Genomic DNA, 23,729 nt, shown 5'->3' on the forward strand with positions numbered 1-23,729 from the left:
GTATCTGGTCAGAAGATAGTACATACAGTGGTACCTCGGTTCGAACAATTCCGTTCGCGACCAGGAAGTTCGTCAAAATTTTGCCTCCATTTGCGAATTTTGCCTCGGGTGACCAACACGACCGCGGCCATCATTCCTGCTCTGACACATGGTTGTGGCTTCCTGTACTAGAGATTGCGGTCACAGTCAGGGCTGTGGACACTTACTGTGAAGCTTACTATGTAGCTTTTTGTGTGCTTTGTAGCACAGTACTGCACAGTACTGCACAGTATTACTGTATTCAATCCAGCATTGCTCCCAAGAAAGTGCAGAGCAAGCATGGTGGGAAAAAGAAAGCGACAAGGTGACAAGAAAGCATAGAGCATTAATGAAGGTGACAAGAACGTGCAGAGCATTAATGAAGGTGACAAGAAAGCTCAGAGCGTTATTGAAGGTGACAAGAATGTGCAGAGCGTTATTGAAGGTGACAAGAATGTGCAGAGCGTTATTGAAGTTGACGAGGATGTGCAGAGCAAGAATGGTGGTAAAAAGTGCAGCGCAATAATGAAGGTGACAAGAAGGTGCAGATCGTTATTGAAGGTGACAAGGATGTGCAGAGCAAGAATGGTGGTGAAAAGAAACTTGTGGTTAAATGTATTTTTTATTTTTTTCATATGGTTCAGAACGGATTAATCTGATTTACATTGAACCCTATGGGAAAATGTGATTCGGGTTCACAACCAATGCGGTTCGCGACCAGAATCGTGGAACCAATTAAGTTCGTGAACCGAGGTACCTACCTTTTTCGCACTGTCCGGGCAACTGGACTTGGCTTTGTTGCAGATAAGCTTCCTCTGAAGTCTCATGAGAAACTGACACATCTGGACTTCTCAGGAGACTTCAGAGGGCAGTGGGAGAGGTAAGTATATACTAGCCTTTGTGCCGATACAGATGTTTTTTACTTTGCAGTTCATGCGCACAAACACAAATCATTGTTTTAGGAGACTACGACGGGCCTAAACACAAAAGCTAATAAAGTGACATTCTGTATATTTTAGGTGAGGGAAGTTATTTTGTGCTGTTTTGGGGTGTACTTATATCTTTGTATTCAGACCCATTGTAATCCATTGTATAGATATTGCTGAGGAACTGTGAACCTCGGGCCGAGGGTTTGTTGGTCTAATATAACTTTGGATTAAAAGTTTGCAGTTTAGCAACCAAGTTGCTTTAAGCTAAATGATGCTTTTGGAAAGACTATTCAAAGTAGCTTGCGATACGGTTGATGAGTGGAAGTGGACTACCATCTGAATGTAAAAAAAGCATTGTCCTTGTTGAACATAGGATTTATGTGAGGTAAGAAGCACTAATTACCACCCCCTAGGAAAATCCTACATGATATGATTTTTAATTGGTGGCTGATGACCATTGATGACCATCCTAAGAAAATGTATTTTCCTGATAACCAAAATGTTATGAGCTTTATTTTCCTTCACATACGTTTATTTTACAGATATCTGTAAATGTTACAAATAACTATTCTACACTTAGTAGAACCAAGTGCTGTGCTCAACTGTATACACAGTATTTCTTTTTTTAACTTAAACTTTAACATTTTTATCAAGGTCTGATCTCAGATCATCTTCCAGTTTTTTCCACCAAAACCTTTGGGTGGAAATGAGCAAACTTTAAAACAAACCTATTCTACCCCGGATTTATGAAATAAAGACACTGCTTCTGGACATGTCAGATATTGTTCTGTCGGGACCAGCATCTTTCTCTGTACGTTAACTACCGTGGCTAGAGTTTGCCCCCCAACCCTTGCAAAAAAACAAAATAGAAGGTGACACAAACCTTCATTTTTGCAAGATCATTTGGACTGAAAGCTGGTGGTGGAGGTGGAAGGGCAAGCAACAATTTATGAAGAGGCCACTGGATGCTGAGAGAGGTCATTTTTATGGTTCTGCCTTGGACCTAGACCTTCCCTCAACTTTGGGACTGCTTTGCCAAGCAATGACCATTAGAGGCAAGGTATGTTTTGGATTTTTTAGGTATATGTATTCACATTATTGCAATGTGGCCTAGAAAAAGAAATGAAAGATAACATTTTCATAAATACAGTCTACATTTAAAGTGAACCAACAAAAGTCTACGCACAGCTTTATATCATAATTACCTAGATATGCAATCTTCTTAAAAATAACTGGTGAATATTTCCATACAGACTGTATTAACAGTGTATTCTGTAAATATGACTTTATTTAAACTGAACAATTATTTTATGTACTTGTGTAATACCAATCACCTGACACAGGACAAATATGACTTTATAACATAGAGTTCTATAAACTTGTTTTGTTTTTTTTCGTGCATTGCAATGTAGAAATAAATGATATTTCAGTATGCAGTGTAGGAAACGTTTGTATTTTTTGGCTTAAATGCGTTATCTGGAAGTGCTATATATATGGATAAACTTAACAGCAATTCTGATGTCACAAATCTGTTGGCAAATGATGATCTGCCAGTGAGTGTAACATGTGTGCTTGGTTTGTCTGCTTTTAATATACCTTTGTGAGTCTCGTGAAACACTCTCCCATGTATCATTCACCCCCAGATAAAAGTTCAGTCACTATACCAAAAGCAGATTGCCATTGCTATGGTCTTCTTCTGAGAATGCTAGTTGCCTGACAATAACGTTGGACCTCTTACCTTAATACTTTTCATCACTGACCTAGAACAGATATCCAGATATAAATTTCTGATTTTTCTCCAGACTACCCTGATCTCCATAATTGGGGTTGATTTACTAAAGTAGTAGAGTATGTTCACGTTGCAAAGCGAAGTTTCATTTAGCTTGTTGAATGAGGTGAAGCTGTGTAAGTAAAATTCCTGTTTTGTTTCATTTTCCTAGGACATAATTGGCTATTCTTTGCAAAGTGAACATGCTCTACTACTTTAGAATAACATCCCTATAGACTTAAAGTACAGTATAGGTAGGGATGCACCGATATATTTGCCGCCGAAACATATCGGCCGAAAATGGCACTTTTGGCTAAATGCCGAAAGTGCAATTTTCCTGCCGATCCATCGGCGCATCCCAGGCTTCTTTCCTCCCCGCTGGGCGCTGCTCTGTGTCCCAGCAGGGAGGAGAGCGCTGTGATTAGCCAGTGTCTCTCCTCCCACACCGCTCAGCCGCCTATCACAGTCTGGCAGAGCGGTGTGGGGGCGGAGACAGCCCGTGCTGTCACAGGAGGCTGAGCTCTCCTCCCTGCTCTGCTCGCTCAGCCTCCTGTGACAGTGTGTGACAGAGGAGAGCAAGTTACAAACACTCAGCGATCAGTGATCGCTGAGTGTTTGTAGATAATTGAGGATATGGTATGTGTACTATATCCTCAATTATGAATGAATGGGAAGTGATCCTTATCACCTCCTGTTCATTCATAGTTGTAGTTATAGTAAACATACTATGTTCTCAAGTTATCAATGAACAGGAACACTACATTTTTCGAAGCACGTTGGAACTCGGGAATGGCAGCCCATCTATTTTGCTCATGATAGGTTTACTTATGTATAACATCAAGATGAGATGAACTTTGCTCGGTCAGCTAGGTTGAATTTTGGCTCCCTAAAAATGATAGCTTCCCTTGATTATGACATCATTATCCCCCGCCAAAATTAAGGTTCTCATTTGTGTGATCTGAGCATGCATATTGAAAAAACATTCATTTATAAGAAGAAAAAAAAAATCAGATTGCGAACATCCAATGCCATCTTATATTTATGGCCATCTTTGGTCCCCCTGCAGCTTTCTTAGAAACAAAAAACAAAAAGGGCGCAACGCTAGGTGGGCTAACTGACCGGGTCGGAAGACCCAGGGAAAGTGACAGGGAGAATTATGTGACAATGGGTGCAAAAGGCAAAAGCAAGAGCACTTACATTTTAATTCATGGGACCAGAGGCTGGACGGCCGGTACTGCAGCTTTCTTAGCCTGTGATAACTGTAATGGCCACAAGTGTGCACCGAATCTCTACCACCATTCCAGAGTGCCTGGAAAAAGGACTCTATACACAATGCAGGACTTTGGGTGAACCATGGGCACAAGAACTCCAAACTCAAGTGACCACATCAGCCATCATCCTCATCAGCCATCATCCTCATTCAAAACTGATCAGTTGAGTTGTTTATTAAAATTATAAAGAAATACATAACAAATCCAACATTCATTTTTTGTCACGGGAACAGCATAGAACACTGATAGACTAGCCCAGAACAAAACAGAGGAACAGTATGAAACATAAGTTCTCCTTTTGTTGTTAAAATTGATGTATTTCATGGCCTGGAAAAAGAAGTGGACAGCTGTGTGGGGTGCTTCATTAATGCTGTCTGTATATCTGAGTCTATGGAAGTACAGTACTATATTCCAAATTTGTGGCCAAAGTTTCAAAGGTTTTTTTAAAACTTACCTACTTCTGTCTTGCAAAACAACATTTTTTTCTTTAAATGCAGAGATGTTATCATTAGCAGTCAGTAGTGTGGTGTACGCACGTTGAAAAGGTCAATTCTGTGTATTCACTTTTGTTCCCAAATATATAAGAGAGGTATGCTATGCGCTGTACGTGGTGTCACAAGACATAAAATTAATAAATCTCTGCGGGTGGTCCAATGTTCTTTGGCTAGTTGCTTTTGTTCTGACTTTCATAAGAAACATGTACAGTAGATTTCACCGCACAGTTTAAATTAGGGCTGCACCGATACCAGTGCCGATACTTGGCATTTTCACGAGAACTACCAGGGTTGCAGCTGGGACCTGGCTCTGGCACTCCACCAATGTCCTGACATCATTAGTCTGTATTGTTTTAGAAAAACTGTCACATGACAATAAACAAAAATGTATCAGTACTTGTATCTGTAAGTGGGCAAGTATCAGAACTGTACTTGTATGTGCAAAAATGGTATTGGTGTATTCCTTTATATATGTTTATAAAAACAAAATCATACATTAAAACAGGAATGTACAACTCCAGGAGCTCCATATGCTACTTAAAAATGACAGCTGCCTCCTAACTTTTGAATTTTTCTCTAGCTCGAAAACTATCTGTACTTTTACTTGTCCCGAGTACGGTATTTGGTATCTGAACATCCCTAGTTTAAATGATTGTACCAGCCTTTGAATAAAATAGCTAGCAATAATAATCATGGTCCATCTCATTGGAAAGTTGAAAAGCTTTGTATTCAAGGCATTGGATTTCACATAACTGACAATTTGCATCAATAATTAGAACATTTATTTTAGTACTGCAGCAACAAAACATTTTTACAAATGACAGCTGCCTCCTAATTTTAGAATTTTTCTCGGAGACTTGGAGCTAAAAAGTATCGGTACATGTACTCGTACTTGTACCGAGTACTGTACTTGGTATCTGTGCAACCCTAATAGTTACATTATGGACGCAAGTTCTTTTATTAACTTGAAAAGGCTAAAAAAAAAAACTACATATGAGTCTACAAGTTAGTTGACTTATGTGTTATGTATACAGTGTATTTATAAAGTGGCAGCTTCACAATATTTGCTGCTTCATTTGACCAAATTCCCCAATTCCCTACTGTAGCCAAAATAAAAATCTAGATAAACACCTCAAAGGCCAAGTCTAGGCCATTTTTTTTTTTTATAAAAAAGGGTCCCCTGGTACTTGTGGAAAAAAAAAAGCAGCTGACTGCAATATTCACTTTCCTCTTTGGCATTGTGCCTCGCAGTACCTCTTCTTCACCACAAGATGTCCTCAGTCATCTGGCTTGAGCGACATTCAACCAAAAGACTGAAGACATTTTGTAAGTGCAGGGTGTCATTGACCCACCCCTGATGGCGGCGTCACCATGGCACTCAACAGTGTAATCATGTAGATAGCAGTGCTGATGACATCACATTGCTCTCTGCATTATTAAGGACTGCAGGAGAAGAGGACCTTGTGCATCACGTGACTTCTGGAAAAGGTAAGTAAAGTAATAAAAAAAAAGCATAAAATACATACTGGGAAGGATTCTTTTAAGGATTTGGATACATTTGGGAAGGAGTTCGCCCTCTCTATACGTCCTGGTGACCACAGCCATTGAGACAAAAAGTGATGGGATGGGACAGCCTATTGTTCCATGGGTTAAAGGTCAATTGGTACTGGAATGGAGGGGCATGGCTTCCTTTTCAGCGTTTATTTCCAGCACCCACTCCTCCTTTCCGGGAAAAGAGCACCTGTCCATAGACAAACCTGAAAAATGGGTTCACAGCTTTGGCGATGCGTTAACACAAAGCGTGCGTTACTTCGCACTATGTTAGGGCAGCCCATTCATTTGAAAAATGAATCGCAATGCAACAGATCAGAAGAAAATTGGAAGGTCCAATTGCAAGTCAACAGACGCTCTATTGACTTGCGATTTCCTTCTGATTTTGGTGTGAATGCACCCTAACATGACATGCAGGAACCAGTTCAGGTCAGGGTGTGCCTGTGCAGGAGCTAGATCTGTAGGACTTCCGGGGGCGGGATTTGCATATCAATGAACCTATATATTTACATATTGATGAGCGGTAACTTATTCCTATGTAAATACCGCAGCCCATTCACATGTAGAGCAAAAATCCGGAGTACAGCTCTGCTAAGACAGGTTGACAGAAGGCGGGACTATGCATTCAATAAACATTACACAACATTGGCTGTATGTAAACACTAACAACGTCTGCTCCATGTGGGTCTTCCTCAGTGCGCTCTAACCCCGCCCACTCTGCATGTTTACGTACATGACACCGCCCATATTATCTATCCTTCGCTCCGCCATTGTTTCGGAGCCCTGACGCCGCTGTATGGAGCAGATAAAGCGACAAGAAAATGGCGGACTATATATGGAAGTGACGCTATGTGACGCCATCCACATTTGAAAACAGCCGCGCAGTGAGGGAAGTGTCAGCTAGTGTGGTGAGTTTTTATCGAGTGGTATTGTATTTGGACAGAAAACGTATACAGTTATTGCTGTGTATAATATATTTGTTATACGGTATATGTTCAGCGGGGCTGGGTGGAGCGGGTATGACTTCCATCATCCCACTGAAGCATGTACAGCAGTGTAGTTATGTAGCTGTCTCTGATTACTGTAAGGGCTCATTCACACTGCGTACTGTGACCGGCTTTTTCTCCACAAGAATTGTACAGATCACCTTCAGGACACGCAGAACACCAATGTTTTCTATCCCTGCATTCACACCTGCGTGTTCTGTTTGTTTACTGCATCTCCCCAGTGAGTTCAATGCGGCCTGAACATGTGACAAACAGCACAAAAAAGTTCACGTAGAGATTTTCCGCCACGAATCGCAATTTTTGCTTCTGTCTGCGCATTTGAATGCATGCAGACATGGAGCAAAACTGTGTCTTCCTGGCTGTGGTTGGGGTGCTGTTAGAAATGAATGGCAACGCAAGCGCTTCACATTTTGCAGCATGTCTGTTAATGTGTGGTTTTGTGTGCGTTCACAGAACAGGTGTGAATGCAGGCTTATTGTCCTGTTCACACTGCAACGGTGACTTGGAAGGATTTCTGTGCGTTGTGTAAAGCGCACTGGAGCTCGCCTGAAGTCGCTGAGCGTATCCGCATCTCAGCCAGCTGTGGTGAATTAACATCAATGAACTGTCATCTTGTGACACTTCAATAAAGTTTTTTTTTTTAAAGTGTGATGTGCAGAAATATGACAATACTTGTACACAGCGAACACCAGCCAGGACAGGAAGACATTGTGTGAATGGGCCCTGACTGTCTGGAGGATTACTGCTTTCCATGCCGGGCAGAGCGATGGGTTCATGTCAGTGGTATCCCCATGTACTCCTCTACTCCAGCTACCAGGAGCTATACCTGGTCATTTTGGATGTAGATTAACATGTGACTTCCTTTTCATCACGTGACGGCATGTTTACGCCACAAAGTCTGCTTTCCAGAGCGTTTGGCCTCTGGAACGCAAGCTGGCTGGCTCCCTGCGTTCAGGGGCGGGAGGGGGCATGGTGGTGCATTGAAGTAAATGGCACCGCAGGCCCGCCCGCAGTGTGATTGCCCGCACCCGGAACGCAGGCACATCAGTGTCTGCGCTCCGGTCCAGTGCGATCTGCAAAAGTAGTGCTTGCAGTATTTTTGATCATACTGAACTGAAAGATGGTGACTAAATAATTCTGTCGTTGGTCGGGAAGGGGTTAAACATGAGAGAAGTTACCTGGTAAGTATAAACAACTTTACAGTGGTGTAAAAAAGAAAGTACACCCTCTTTGAATTCTATGGTATGGGGAAATATTAAAAACCTTAAGAGAGCCATGCATAACCAAATGTCTGCAAACCTCATTGATTTAAGTTGTAATAAAGAGTGGGTGAAAATTCCTCCAGTGATGTGAGAGGCTGATAGTCATACAGAAAACAATGACTTGAAGTTATTGCTGATAAAGGTGGATATATTTTCCAGTGACCGCATTAATGTTTAAAGAACTATGGGGTAAGTGTTTTCCCCCATAGTTTTCCACGTTAGGGGCCACGGGAGGACATAAACTAGCGTCCTCCCGTCACCCAAAGCTCAGTATACTGCGAGCTACAGCTCACGGTATACTGAGACCGCCACAGCCGGGAGAGATACCGACATTACTGTCGATCCACCCAGCTGTGTGATTGACAGCTGGCTCTGCCTATCTAGAGGCAGAGCCAGCTGTACCCGCCCCGTCCATTCCACCAGTCAGCGCTGCAGGGGGGGAATCCCTGCAGGGAGCTGTGAGTGACAGTCATGGCTCTCTGCAGGGATATGATCGAGAAGTGAGTGAGCGACGGTATGCGTTTGCGCACTTCCCGATCCATTGAGCCGACGTGTGACAGTTTCATTGTCACAGGTCGGCTCGAACTATGAGGATGAGTGAAAATCACTCACCTCATAGTTCTCTAAGATTTCTTTTACACTTTCATCCTGGAGATGGATGGACAGCAGTCACCAGGAGAGAACGTGAAAGTAAATCTATCCCTATTGCTGACTTTACCCCAAACTAGGGAAGGCTTTGGCTGGAGTTCAAATCTGGGACAGTTAGTGAATATGTATGAGGGGTACATTACCTTTCTGGCTAAAAAGCTGCTTTTTTTTTTTTTTGTCCTCCTTGGCTTTAGGTAAAATATTACTTGGAGAGTGGGATACTTGTAGAACTATGAAAGTGTAAAGTTTAGTAAATAGTCTTATTTCTATGATGACAGATATTTCTTTGTATTTAGGAAAGGTCCAGCATCGAGGAATGGAGAAGTCCAAGCTACCTGTTTTTAGATCTCAGACACAGAAGTCATCAGGTAAATCCTTTCCCTTTGGTGCTATATACACTGAGTGGCCAGTTTATGACCACCTCATGTTTGTAGGCAAATTAGCAATAATTTTGCGCTGAAGTTGCTAGAGGGCCAGACCATTAAAAATAGGGAAGCAGGTAGTTTACCACGACGGTAGAAGTCATTTGTTTCTAAAGATATGGGGAAACAACGCGATTTAACAGCCTTTGAACACGTGGTGATTGTTGGCGCTCGGAGCCATGGAGCGAGTATCAGCAAAACAGCAGAATTCGTTAAATGTTCAAGAGCAGCTGTTGTTAAAGTGTTTACAGACTGCACTGTCAGCCGAAAATCTGGGTCTGAACGTGCGAATTGTGGCCGTCAGCGACTAGTCAATGTTAGGGCAGAACGGAGAGTGGCAAGACTGGTACAAGACAACAGAAGGGCAACAGTGCAGTGTCAGATTCCTCGCATCACCTTTCAACATCTCGTGGAGTCACGAGGCGGCCCAATTAAGTTATCTCGTGGCCCAACGAAGTACTGATGGGGTGGTCATAATAATCTGGCCACTCAGTATATGTATATAGCCTTCCACCTCAACAATACAGGTATTACTGCAGTGAAGGCTTCACATAATTCTTCAGACGCCTTGGCTATTGATGGTGCCTCTGCTGTTCCCTCCCCAAGCTCCCTGGGTGGAGGTGTTCTCTGACATCAATGTCAAAATATGTATTGGTGAAAATGTCAAAGCGGCAAAGCAGATTCAGTTTTACCACTTGCATAAACAACATCACAAAGGCACAGATGTCCTACAGTCTGACCAGATGGACACAAACATCAGGAAAGACAGCTAGGATGGAAATCTGAGAGCTGAATGCATATTTATAAAATGATTATAATGGACCATCCTTTGGGATGTTCATAATTATTAACTGAATATAAAAGCAGGGTGGATAAAAATCGATGATTTTTTTTCAGTCGTTTTTTTTAAAATTAAATTTATTTTAATAAGATGCTTTTGGCGTAAAAATCTATCTAAAGATAGTTTTCTATTTAAGATCCATTCATAATTTAATTTATTCAGCATGAAATGGAGCTTAGCTATGTAGCATGAGGCAGTATATTCTGCAATATTTAAATTTTTGGTAAACTCATTCAATGAACCCAAGCTCTGCAAGCTGATGACATAAACTGCATTGATGCATTCACACAATTTCACAGTAAGTGAGCATGAGAAATCATAAAACAAAGTTCAGGAATATTCCTTTCTCATTGTTTTGCAAATCCACTCACCTGCTGCCCGCCACATCCCTCACCTTGTGTCACTGCCGCATCACCAGCCGTCCCATTAAAGTGAATGGGACTGTCGCTGTGTCAACAGCGGGTCAGAGGAGGAGCCACTGCGGGACAGATGACAGTTGCTCTTTAAAAATTATGATTTCAATCGAGTTGATTTAAATCAAATCCACCCTATATAAAAGTAACAGATCCGGGAACAGAATGGAAAATACATTAGCAAAGTATATTCGAGGATACAATTGTTGCCTTTAGTTTCTCATGCAGCGTCCCCCCAACTAAAAGGGCTGGAGGAGCTGACATTTCACCTCAGGGATGAGTCCTTAGCCAGTAGGTGGCGTGTGAAAGCAAAAATAAAAGAATTTGGGCACCAGTCACTTTAAGGATTTTTAAAAATGTTTTATATGATTTAATGGCAAAAATGGGGAGCGAGGGTTAGGCATCTATGAAAACCAGACTCGCCAAACGCTTTCCAGCTTCACAGTGTAAAGGGCCTTTAAACTTAAAATGCTGTGACTGTGTGTCAGAGAACCATAGGGCTCATCTTGATGAAACAAACATGTTTAACATCTTCTGATCTGGTGAGTGTATTCCCTTGAGGGGATCTTCTCCACTTTTTTTCTTCATTTTTTCTTCTGTTTTTTTGGATTTGTGTTGGACACATTATTGTACTGATTTTTCACTGTGGAAGTTTGGATTTTCGTTGAACACATTATTGCACTGAATTTTCGTTGTGGAAGTGTCTTTACATTTATGGACTTTTAAAGACTTGAAAAACTACAAAAGATTTGGACTATTCAAGGATACATTGATAGAAGTTTATTTCATTTTGTTTCAGTTTATTTAAATGGTTACACATTGTTTATTCACCATTTAATATAATATTTCACACCTGATACAATCACTCACAGTTTATCACAGTTTTTAAACATTTATTAGATACATTTCATACATCTTTTGATCACTTGTTATAGACAACCATTCACATAGATTTAATCTAAATTATTGAGCTTTTGCGATACACCCCTGCACTGAATGTTTGATTTGATTTTTTAGTTTCAATTGCCTACCTCAAACCCTGATCTTAAACGTTTGATTTCTTACATCTCTGTCTTAAGGAGGGCTAGCGCTGTACATTCTAAGAATACACATGTATTTAAGTATGTCTGGGCTTAGTAATGTACTGGACTCTGGGCTTAGTAATGCACTGGACTCTGGGCTTACCTGAGACCCCGCAGAGCCCACCTGATAGTGACCCTGCAGAGCAGACCATGGATCCTGCACAGCCCATCTGAAACTCTCTATGGTGGGCTGGTCGCCGGGGTCCCTTACCCTGTACCTCCTCCCAACTCCTCTTACCTGCCGGGGCCTGGCCTCCTCCACCCCCTCCCCGTCACCTCTGCCATGCCGCCCATGGTACAGCTGATACTCATGTAAGAGGCCCCCCAGGCTGCCCAGACCCCTCACGTTGGTATCGGCTGTACCCCCCTGATGACGGTGTTCTATCAAAGTTTGTGACTACATTACAATGTGTGACCTGGTCACACATCACAATGTAATTCTGCCCAGTTTTTTTAGGGGTGAAATATGTGACTGCCAATAGGTCAAGCATTCCAACGCTTTCTCAGCTGTTCCAGGGCAGATCGGCAGCGCAAATCGTAAGTGCAGGAGAACTGATCTGCCCTGGAACAGCTGATTGGTCCTGAAATGTCACTTCTATCCGACTCTGAGTGCAATCTCACATTCCACCCCACTCACAAAGTCGGATAGAAGTGCCCAGGACTGGACCTCACTGGGCACCCCCACAGCCTCAGGCCCGAGGCCCCGGCGGTAGTTCCGCCCCTGGACAGAGAGCCGCAGCAGAGGGATGAAAGAGCCACATGCGGCTCCGGACCCCTGGTGTAGGTGCTTCAGAGGCATGCTAAATAGCCTTATACACAACTCCTGTGTGAATCCCAATCCTTTTTGGTGACCCATTGTCTTAGCACCGGATGGCATATTTTTTTCCTTTTCTGACCTCTCACCCACTTCCCTTGCATATGTACTGCCTATGTTCTTGCATTTGTTTTGAAAAGTTACATGTTGATAATATTTCTTTAGTACAGTGACTTATTACTTATTTATTTTATATATTTTTTTTCCATAGACCTTGTTTTACCAACTGCCAAGAAACCCTGTCCTCAGAAACCAGGTCTTCCGCTTTACAGCAAGAACCCCAATATTGCATTTTCTTCTACAGTTCCTGATTTCACAATGCCGAAAGGTGGCAGCATTGTGTAAGCATTCAATATGAATACTGTTTTATACATTAGTATGTTTAAGGGTTTACGATCTGTATTGTCGTATTTCTTATATGGTCTTCCATGTCATAATAAACGCACGCAATGTTTGCACATTTATATAATTGCTAAACAAAAGGTTTAAACAGTTCAAGGCCATTGATTAGGGGAAGACGTGAGCTTGCATATCTAGTAACAAGTTAGACCTCATGTATGGATTCTTTCATTTTCTAGGAGGTTTATTTGGCCTTCTTCTGAATAAAGGAAAACAAATATTCTGTCCACATATTTGTGGAATGCCTTGTGTCAGATTCAAGTAACATTTAGAGTACACGCCCTCACACAATATCATAGTTTCAGGGTGGACTTGGAAATGCAAACTGTTATTTCCTGTGTTTCCTCAAGCAGGAGTTGAGCAGCTGGTGGGAATAGCGCTGTCAACCTGCAACAGGAAGTGCTATTACTGGTGGGGGTAACAAAGACAGACAAAAACTAGGGATGTACCGGTGTATAGAGTATGAGTGCCGATAATTTTTTCCGTTACTCGCCGATACCAAATACCGATACTGGAAGTCCCATTTCAGGAAGCCAGGCGGCGTGTAATAACTCGCCACCTGGCTTCCTGATTAGCCGGGAAGATGTACCCATGCTTGTCACTATGTGACTAGTAAGCATAGAGCCGGCTTTCTGGCCAATTGGGAAGCTGGGCGCCGCGTCATTACACGCTGCCCGGCTTCCTCATACAGGAAGTATCTGGCTAGGCATCGGAGCATTTAGGCGAGTACGAGTACTCGACACCGATACTACTATCGGTGCATCCCTAAAACTTTTTTGTGAAACCAATTCGCAAAAAAGATTTACCTAAAGGGTTATTAAACCCTCCGTTTTTTTGGCATATATCTACTGCTAGTAAGCAGTAGATATATGCAAAAACTTTTTTTAAAATATAAAAGAGGTTAATACTTATCTGTGTCTTCGCCGCGCGCTCCCGTCCGCAAATCTGAAAAATCTCCGGCGGCCGCAAAGGCTCTTGGGGCGGGCGTAGTTTAGATATTCAGCCAGGAGATGAGACACAAGGCAAGTATATGGACAGCGTGCACCCGCATGCAGACACCGTGGGACCGGAAGTGCCAACAAGCACAGGAGTCTGCGCTGGATTGGAGACCCGCAGCAGCGCCAGGAAAGAAGCTCGGATTAAGAGACATAATTTAAGGTAAGTGCTTACACTAACATTGGCGGAGGGGAAAACATTTATATTTTAATGTCACCTTTAAACTGTGTACAGTGAGGAATGATGGATAGAATCCGGAAAAGTAGATTTTAGGGTTCACGTATAGTTTAATAGCTTCTTTGGAGTTTCATGTCACACACAGACCGTTGCATAGTATTTGAGGTTGAATAAAGACATATGTCCATCAAGTTCAAAGAATTCCCAGATACAAAATGAAATGTGTTCACATCTGAACCCAAGTCATCTAGGCACTGAGGCCGCAAAGCAACCTCCCTTTAGTGTACTTCTGCAATGCTTCACAGCTAAAACGAAATGTTGGTGTTGCCATTCAGTAATTTTCTTTTCTCCAAACATAATGAAGGGAATTTATCAAAACTGGAGCAGACAGAATCTGGAGCAGCTCTGCATGACAACCAATCAGCTTCTATCTTTTATTTTCAAATCTTAACTGAAGAAAGAAGCTGATTGTTTACTATGGGCAACTGCAACCAGATTTTGTCTGCTCCAGTTTTGATAAATTCCCCCCATTGTGTATACATTTACCAGAAAGTTTAACTTTTTTTTGCTGCATCCATCTACAGAACTTGAGATGTACAAACAGTGCTGCCCCTTTCATTCCCTATCGGAATGCTGATGGCGGAACTACAAGCTAGTACAGACAGATTAGTGCTATTAAAAAAATAGTTTGTTTTTTTTTAAACCACAAATATCTGGGTTATTGGGGGACTTGTAGTGTTCTACACTATAAAATAAAAATACTGTTCTAAGAGAAATGTGTAGCCTGCTTACTTTCTAAAGCCAACTTACGGTGAACCAGTTTTTATATTTTTTTTTTGTCTACAGAAAAAAAACAGTTCCTTCTAAGAAAACTGCTCCTCTTCCACGGGGGTGAGTATAATTGTGTGTATTTTAGGGATCATATTATTAATCTGTACTTCATTCATGGAAGGCAAATTTAAAGGTGTCCGTACACTATGTAAATTTCTGCCGGATTTTGATGATCAGCTGATCGAAGGAGCCGGTTGGAAAATTTTCGCCCCAACGGTGTTTGCTGGCAATCGCTGTTCGGGTATTCTGACAGTGGCTGCTGGCCGCAAAAGAAATAGAAACAAGAAGGGAGTTGTCCTTCCACACTTGTTAGCATGGACGGATGAATCTGTTATATTTTATTTGGTCAGCCTGCAGGTTGAAGAATAGCGCAATGTATGGCCAGCTTAACCATTTCACCTTACAGTAGGCACCATAAGCATGGCATGTTATACCCCAATTTAGCCGTGAAGTTCCTGGTATTGGTAGAACGTGTGACAGTCTCCCTGCCTTGCACAATATTAGTGCTAAAGGTCCTCCCCTTTTTAAGGGCCTGGTGACTCGGACGTGTAGTATAATACATAGGTTTTAAGTGTTTAACCAGTTCTCACACCTTTTTTATAGAAGCAGCGTTACATTATTGCTATGGGCCTGTTTATTCCGTGAAAACTTCATTAGCCAATACATCGTTTCTGTGTGCTTGAGTAGTTCCCCCAATGCTGTGCACATTATCCATACAGGCACTTGACTTCTGCTTTAACTGAAAGCGCTGCCACACTCCTAACTAGGGATGCGCCAATACCGAGTATTCGTACTCGCCCAAATGCTCCGATGCCTAGCACGATACTTCCTGTATCAGGAAGACGGGCAGCGCGTCATTACACGCTGCCCGATTTCCTGATTGGCCGTGAAGCGGCTCCATGCTCGTCACGTGTGATGAGAGAGCATGGAGCCAACTTCCCGGCCATCAGGAAGCCGGGTAGCGTGTAATGACGCAGCGCCCGGCATTCTGATTGGCCGGCTTCATGCTCCCTCGTCATCTCATGGAGCCGGCCAATCGGGAAGCAGGGCGCAGCGTCATTACACGGAGCCCAGCTTCCATGATTGGCCGGCTTTCTTATTAATCAGGTGGCCTGTCATTACACGCCATCTGGCTTCCTGAATGGGACTTCCGGTAATTGGTATCGGCGAGCACCGAAAAAATTATCGGTACTCGTACCAAAATACTGGCATCGGTACATCCCTACTCCTAACCATCAAAATATTAAGCTCAATGCTATTGGCTTAAGTGGCATTGTTGATCTATGCAATAGTTGTTAATAATTTTGAAAAAAAGTTAGAATAAAAACATTTTTGTTTTCTGTTTCGAAATTTTCATTTTTGTGTACCTTTTATTTTTTTTTAATAAACTTATTTTTTCGATTATTTTTTTTTACTTTTTAGGGGCTTTGGGGAAATATTGGGGGTCAAAACAGACCCCTGATATTTCCCTTTTTTAAAATAGAAAAAGATTTGAGAACACAGTCCTCAATCTTTCTGCAGCACCTGTTATAAATGAACAGGAATCCTCTACACTGAGTGCTCCTTCTAATTCATTACTTGTGTACCGGGTGTCTACTATATCTACAATCATGAATGAACAGGAGGTGATGTAGATCACTTCCCATTCATTCATAATTGAGGATACAGTAAACATACAGTGTCCTCAATTATTTACAAACACTCATGATCACTGACACTAGCTGTCACAGGAGGTGGTGCGGGAGGAGAGCTCAGCCTCCTATGACAGCTGGCTCCGCTCCCCAGCTTGTCGGGTGGGGGAGAGCTCAGCCTCCTGTGACGGCAATGGCTGTCTCCGCCCCCATTTTGCCAAAGTGCCATTTTTAGCCAATATATCGATGCTTACCTAGTTAATGTGGCAGGGCAGAGTTGGAGCTGAAGCTTATGCATGTGGACATTACAACCCGTGTCGGAGGGTTTACCACATAAATCTGTGTTCAGTTTAGCGGATTCTGCACTTGTTCATGACACTGATTCACACCATAAGGTTTTCTTTAGATTTATTGTCCTAATATTCACCATTTCACCATTTGTTCTTCGTTTTTTTGTAATGTCCGTTTTGATTTAGCTACAATAAGTAGTCATCCATGAAACGTGTCTTTCTTATACAGGCTAATAAACCGGCATAAAATTGAATCTGAGCTACGGGATCAGAATCAGTTATTGGAGGCAGCAACCAACACTTTACAGAGCAAGTTACTCAGCTCTCAGGTTGGTGTAAATCTATCTCTAAGAGAGAATTGGATAAAAATCCTGCATACCCCTGAATAGGGATATTCCCCACATCAAAATGCCTATTGATATCCAAGAAAAAAGATCAAATGCCAAAAAGATATTCGGATCTAAAATCATTTAAAAACCTCTTTTTGAAGCTCCCACCTTGATCTATATATCAAGTAAAATCTCATCTGTATTTAGTTTTACAATACTTTTGCCATTATGTTTCTATAAACTTAATTCCCTGTATTCATTTCTGCTATAGAATCCCTTCCATATGTTAAAATTCCAGTATCCATTCTCGTTTAGAACAATTCAAGCCAATAATCTGGATGTAATTCATACAGAAATTAGATTGGATAATAAAAGAAATCAATCCCACTGGTTTATTCTTTTTGGCATTGGAGCAAGTAAAGCGTTGCAACCATGATCAGTAGATCACAGGTGTAATGCTCTGGCTGCTGTAGACTCTTCCTCCCATCCCTGTCCATACCAAGGTACCATATATTCAGTAATTGGGACGGGAGGAAGTTTCAGCAGACTACAAGTGCATTGATGTCCCTTCACTTGTATTCCACACAGTTACTCGTCTGCAATGGCTGATGAAGCTTCTCCATTGGCAGATTCTGTCAAAGGATCTGTGAATGGATGATGCAGCTGTGTGGGTGTAGCCATGCACAACCACTCCACATTTGAAAAATGGCAGCTGCCTGCAGGGAGAAGAACCCAACGATTCAGGTAAGTGGGGGTAGGGCGCTGGCGATGTTGCCATGTTTCTTGTTGCACCCTGAATATGGGCATAATAAGAAACATGGTAGAAAAGATAAACTTGCCCTTTTAATTTGCATCCATTCTACAGTAAAGGGTGTGATTATATTTTGCTTCCAATGTTTGGTGATTGTGCGAGCTGCTGTAAAGAAGTGTTGTAATAGACACCTTTTTGAGTAATTTAGAGGTTGCTGGTATGGATAACAGTGCAATGTTATACATGTCTTGTATTCTGATTTTTTTATTTTCACCATATTTGTTTGCTTTTGGACAGAGTTCAAATCAAGAGATGTCTGAAAAACAGGAGGCCATGCAAGATGAGATAAATACATTAAAACAGCGTTTGGAGAAAAGTATGATTATCTTGGAACATCGAAACATTGACCCAGGTAATCAATCGCTGTAGAAGATGGAATGTATAAATAGGTGCGAGTGAACTGAAGGATAGAAATCCAAGCTGAAAGTCTGTCTCAGCAGAATACAAAGAAAGCCAGCACTCTGCTGAAATACTCAAATGTATTGTGTCACTGAAAATATAAGTGGTATAAGTGTGAAGCATTTTTCTTTTCCATTAGTCTTAGGTGAACAAATCCTAGCTGACGCAGAAGAAGCATGTAAGATCAGGGAAGAGACCAAGGTAAGAACTGGCATCTCTTGAAGCTGAGCATAAGAAATTGATGTTAACCATCTTGAGATTTAAACGGGCAAAACATTTTTGAGTCTTTCAATTAAACGAGAAGTAAAGCCAAACCTTTTTTGAGTCACAGGAGTACAATTGCTAATATATTCCTGTGACCTAAAGTCAGCATATAGCTGGCTACTGCAGAGCCACGCTGCAGCCGGGAAGGATCCTGACACTGTTGTCCAGGATTCACCCTCCCCTGCCTGTCCCTCCAATCAGGCCTGGAGAACGTGAGCTGAGCAATCTGTGGTTAGATGATTGCTCGGCTCTCTTTATAGAGCCAGCAGGTGGCAGCTGCAGTGTCCCACACCGGCTTTAAGTATTGAGAAGAGAACATTTTACTCTTCCAATACTTCTCCTTTAAAACGTGATTTGTTTAGATTTTGGCATTTAACGCAGAACTTTGTAAAAAAAAAAAAAAAATATGGGCCCCCAGAGTTCTTGCCATAAAGTGCAGTGAGGCACAGCACATGTGCAAACATGGGGACATAACCTCAAAGGAGCAGATGAAAAGGTAAAACCTGAGCAGCATAATGGCTTAGTAGCTGGCACCGGGACAGATCACCGACGGAGCCACTTGGGCCGGTGATCTGTCGACACTGAACTTATCGAGTTCTGTGACCGCCTGACTTCCGGTTTCGTTACAACTAAGAGGTTTGCCCAAGAAACTTGTTCTGCGCCAGCCAAGGCATTGGCCTATACACATACAGCACAGTAATGAAGTAATAAAATGAACTAGGATCACACTAATCCAGCACGTTATTATTCTGAGTTGCCCCACTCAAGCGGCGGCCATATTGAGTGGGGCATGTGAGATTAATAACGTGCTGGATTAGTGTGATCCTAGTTCATTTTATTACTTCATTGCTGTGCTGTATGTGTATAGGGCAATGTAGTTGGATCTGTATGTGCGTTCTAATCGATTTAAGAAATTCGATTAATCGAACACGAACATTTTAATCAGTACCAGCCCTAATTTATATTAATAGTAAATGCTATTTAACTTTTTTTTTTTCTCAGACTGCCACAGACCACCTCTTAACGGAACTTAAGATTTTTAATTCTAAGACCAAAGAACAAAAAAGGCTTGTCCAGGTATGTGGTTTTTTTTTTTCACCCCCCACACGTAAATATGAATGAACATCAAAATTCCATGTGTAGCTAGCTTCTCACAATGTTTCCTATGAGTTGGTCAATGCAGTAATCAGATTATGGAGAGAATCTCCCTGGATCAGATGCTCTAGTAGGTAAGATTCTTTCATGTTGCATCTGGATGCCACAAAAATAGAAGCATAGAGACCTTTACCCCAAAAATTAAGAGATGAACTTGGTAGGATGGGATAGTCTATATATTTTTTATTTTTTTTAATAAACTGAAGGATGTTGCCGTATGAGTTTTTTGGGGGGAGGGGCGCCAGTTGCATACAACCCTTGTGCTGCCGCTGATGGAACTATTACAATTGCTATCCGCTCCCTTGTGAAGGCAATTAACTTAAGTAACATTTTACTTAAAGTAATTCAAAAATTTGAAATTCCTCAAAAAAAATGTTTAAACACTAACCACCATCCAGCCCCTGGTCCCCTATATGGACACGCATACAAACATGTCTGGTACACGTGTATGAAAACGTGTGTACCAAAATTGCACTGTACAGATATTGCTGTGCACACCAGAGAGCGATATTTGTAGGGCCATCGTTCACTAGTAACTCTAAATTAATGAGCTGTAAAGGCCTTTAAAATGTTGCCTGTGGACAACAGGAAGTGAGGGGAAATCCCTATTAGACTATTGTTGCAGGAACAGATGCAGCAGTAACCTTTTTGGATTTCCTACCACTTTCATTAACAATGCTTCACTGGATAAGTCTGGTTTGCCAGAGCACACCTTGGCACACCGCAACGCTACTGGGAAAATGATTTGTGGTCTGATGAAACAAAAGTTGAATGGCTCGAAGTATACTCATCACTATGTATGGCACAAAAAGGGCGCAGCTTACCAACATCAAACCTAATGGTGAAGTGAACATCATGATTCGGGCTTGCTTTGCTGCCTCAAGGCCTGGACCACTTGCCATCATCGAGGGGAAAATGAATTCCCAAGTTTACCAAAATATCCTACAGAATGTCAGGGTGGCTGTCTGCCAGCTGAAGCTTAGTAGAAGTTGGGTGATGCAGCAAGACAATGACCCTAAGCATCTAAGTAAATCCACCACAGATTGGCTTCAGAAAAAGAAATTCACCTTTTTGGCATGTCCGAGCCCAGACCTTGACCCCCAAAGAGAAGCTGCTATATGACCTGGAGAGCTGTTCACACCAGACATCCTACAAACGTGTCTGAGCTGAAGCAGTTTTGTAAAGCAGACTGGTCAAAAATTGCTCCTGAATGGTGTGCAGGTCTGATCCAGAGCTACTGAATGCGCTTACTTGAAGTCATTGCTGCCAAAGGAGGTTTTAATGCGCTATTAACTCCATGGGTTCACCTCCAGCACTGTGTGTAATCAGTGTGTTCAATAAAGACACAAGAAATTAGAATGGTTTGTGTTATCAGCTTAAGCACAGTAGGAGGAATTTATCAAAACTGGAGCAAACAGAATCTGGAGCAGTTGCCCATGGAAACCAATCAGCATCTCTATTTAGTTAGCTCAGATAAGATTTGAAAATGAGACAGAGAAGCTGATTGGCTGCAGTGCAAATCTGCTCCAGTTGTAATAAATCCCCCCCCCCTGTGTTTGTCTATTGTGACTTGGATAATTATCAGACCACATTTTATGGCAAATTACTGCAGACAACCAGTTAATTCTCTAAGGGGTTCACATACTTTTTCTTGTCACTGTATTCTAACTTTCCTATGCTATCCACAACATAAAACATTGCTATAAATGCACATTAAACAACAATGTATGTGGTCAAATTGCTGAATCGTAATACAGCAATCTAGTGAGTGTAAAGCCACTTGATTCTGTCAACATTGTGCCCCCATCTCTGTTGCAAATGTGCCATATAGAGTCATCTGTTGGTCTTGCTGGCTTCTCTGGATTTATTGATGAGCACAAGGACAGTAGCTGTAAGGTGAGGTCATTTCCTGAGAACCTTTTACATTTGCATTTTTCTTTTATCACTGAGACTTTTTTTTTTTTAAACCACAAACGATTCAATTTTTGAATACTTAACCTGAAATATTTTGGCAGTCTATCAACTCAAAGTGGAAGGAGGCTGCAGAGAGCAGAAAACAGTTTGTAGAAGAGCAGAAGGCTTTCCAGGCTGACATGGAGAAGTTCCGATCATCCCTTGAGGAGACTGAGAAGTGGCTTGACCTGTGAAAACACATGCCCAGCATTTTCTTTCCACTGTTTTCCAGCATATGTACAGCATCGCAGGCTTGGAGTGCGATTTGTATTTTTGTATCTGTAAATATTACTTTTTGTTGTTGCATAGTATTGACATTTAATAAAGACCCAGGTCCATGTTCAATCTTTTGTGTGTGTGATCTAATTTTTAGGAGTACCTGTACCCCTGTATGTTACGGTCTCTGAGGAAGGTATCTAATTGCTTTTTGAATGATTCAATACTCTCAGCTGATACCATTGCTTGTGGCAACGAGTTCCAAAATGTAATAACTCTGACTGAAAAGAAGCCCCTACGCCCCTAGTGGTTAAATCTTTTCTCCAACAATTTTAAGCCTCTAGTCTTTCTTACGGAGTTAACTGTAAAAAGATTATTGCTGATGTTACCATCACCACTAAACATTTTTTACATCAAAATCATGTTCCCTCTTAATCTCACTTCCAGCGTGAACAAGTTTAAATTTAGCAACCTTGTCTCGTAGTCAAACCAACATCTCTTTTCTGTACCCAACATTAAAAGTGATCGCTATTACCCAATGCATCTCTAATCACAATGTCTGCAATTAGGTCCACATTTAAAAAACATTTTTTTATCTAGTATAGCATTCGTCCTGGTTGGGACATCAACCATCTGATCCGTGAAATTGTCCCGCAACAGGTTCAGAAAACGGCCAGCCTTTATAGAATGAGAGGTTCCATTTGACCAATCAATGTCTGGATAATGGAAGTCACCCATTATAACATTTCCCAGCTATTTCTATTTGGGAATGTAGGTGAGCCTCTTCCTCTCCCCGTATGTTCGGGGGTTTATAACACACGGCCACACTTAGTTTACGACTAGCATCAGTCTTGTCTAGTTCTAGCCACAAAGACTCGACACCATCACAACACTCTGTCATGAGGTCATCTCGTATGTGCACCGTTCGATTGTTTTTGACATACATGCATTCCCCCCCCCCTTCTACCAATCCTGTCCCTCCTGAACAGGTCGTACCCTTGTACATTAGTTGCCCAGTCATGTGAGCTGTCCAGCCAAGTTTCTGTTGTTCCCACTATATCGAAGTCCTCTTCGAGTAGCCTAAGTTCCAGCTCGAATTTGTTTGCTAGACTTCTAGCATTCGTGTACATACATTTTAGTTTGGTGCTAGTGGTTTGGGTTTTATTTATTGCTCATTCCTGAAGCCCAACAACGTTATCAAGCCTTGGTATGGTTGATACTAATTAGATGGACTTGAGTGAGCCCTCTGTCCCCCCTTGTATTACTGTCCTATATTAATTGCTCCAGTAGTTACTTGCTCTGTTTGTTATACTCCTTTTTATAACCCTACCCCACACACACACCTAGTTTAAAAGCTCCTAGTATTTTAACCATTTTCTCCCCCAAAAGTGCTGCATCTTCCCTATTTAGATGCAGCCAGTCTCTTCTGTAGAGCTGGTAACCGACTGAGAAGTTAGCCCAGTTCTCCATGAACCCAAAGCCCTCTTACTGACACCAATTCCGCAGCCACTTATTCAGTCCCCTCAATTCCCTCAGTCTCTGGAGTGGCTCGTGGCACCAGCAGTATCTCCGAAAATACTAATCATGGAGGTCCTTTTCTTCAACCTAGCACCTAAGTCTTTGAAATCTTTTTTTTAGGACACTCTGTCCGCCTTAAACATTTTGTAGTTGGTACCATGAGAGCTGGGTCATGCCCAACCCCATCCACTAACCTGTCCACCCGTTCCGCAATGTGTCAACACAAGCCCCCGGTAAGCA

General features: G+C 41.9%; 1 protein-coding gene across 1 annotated transcript; it reads left to right on the top strand.

The window, feature by feature from the left end:
* Window positions 1-17,078: 17,078 nt before the first annotated feature.
* LOC108789289 (small kinetochore-associated protein-like) lies at window positions 17,079-21,949 on the top strand. Its single transcript, XM_018559261.1, has 5 exons — window positions 17,079-17,173; window positions 18,222-18,336; window positions 18,529-18,584; window positions 19,650-19,724; window positions 21,818-21,949. Exons 2-5 carry the CDS (start codon window positions 18,237-18,239, stop codon window positions 21,947-21,949), a joined length of 363 nt encoding a protein of 120 aa, XP_018414763.1. The 5' UTR covers window positions 17,079-17,173; window positions 18,222-18,236.
* Window positions 21,950-23,729: the final 1,780 nt, after the last annotated feature.

This window comes from Nanorana parkeri, unplaced genomic scaffold (assembly GCF_000935625.1).
Source record: "Nanorana parkeri isolate BGI_ZX_2015 unplaced genomic scaffold, ASM93562v1 scaffold386, whole genome shotgun sequence".
Lineage (NCBI taxonomy): Eukaryota > Metazoa > Chordata > Amphibia > Anura > Dicroglossidae > Nanorana > Nanorana parkeri.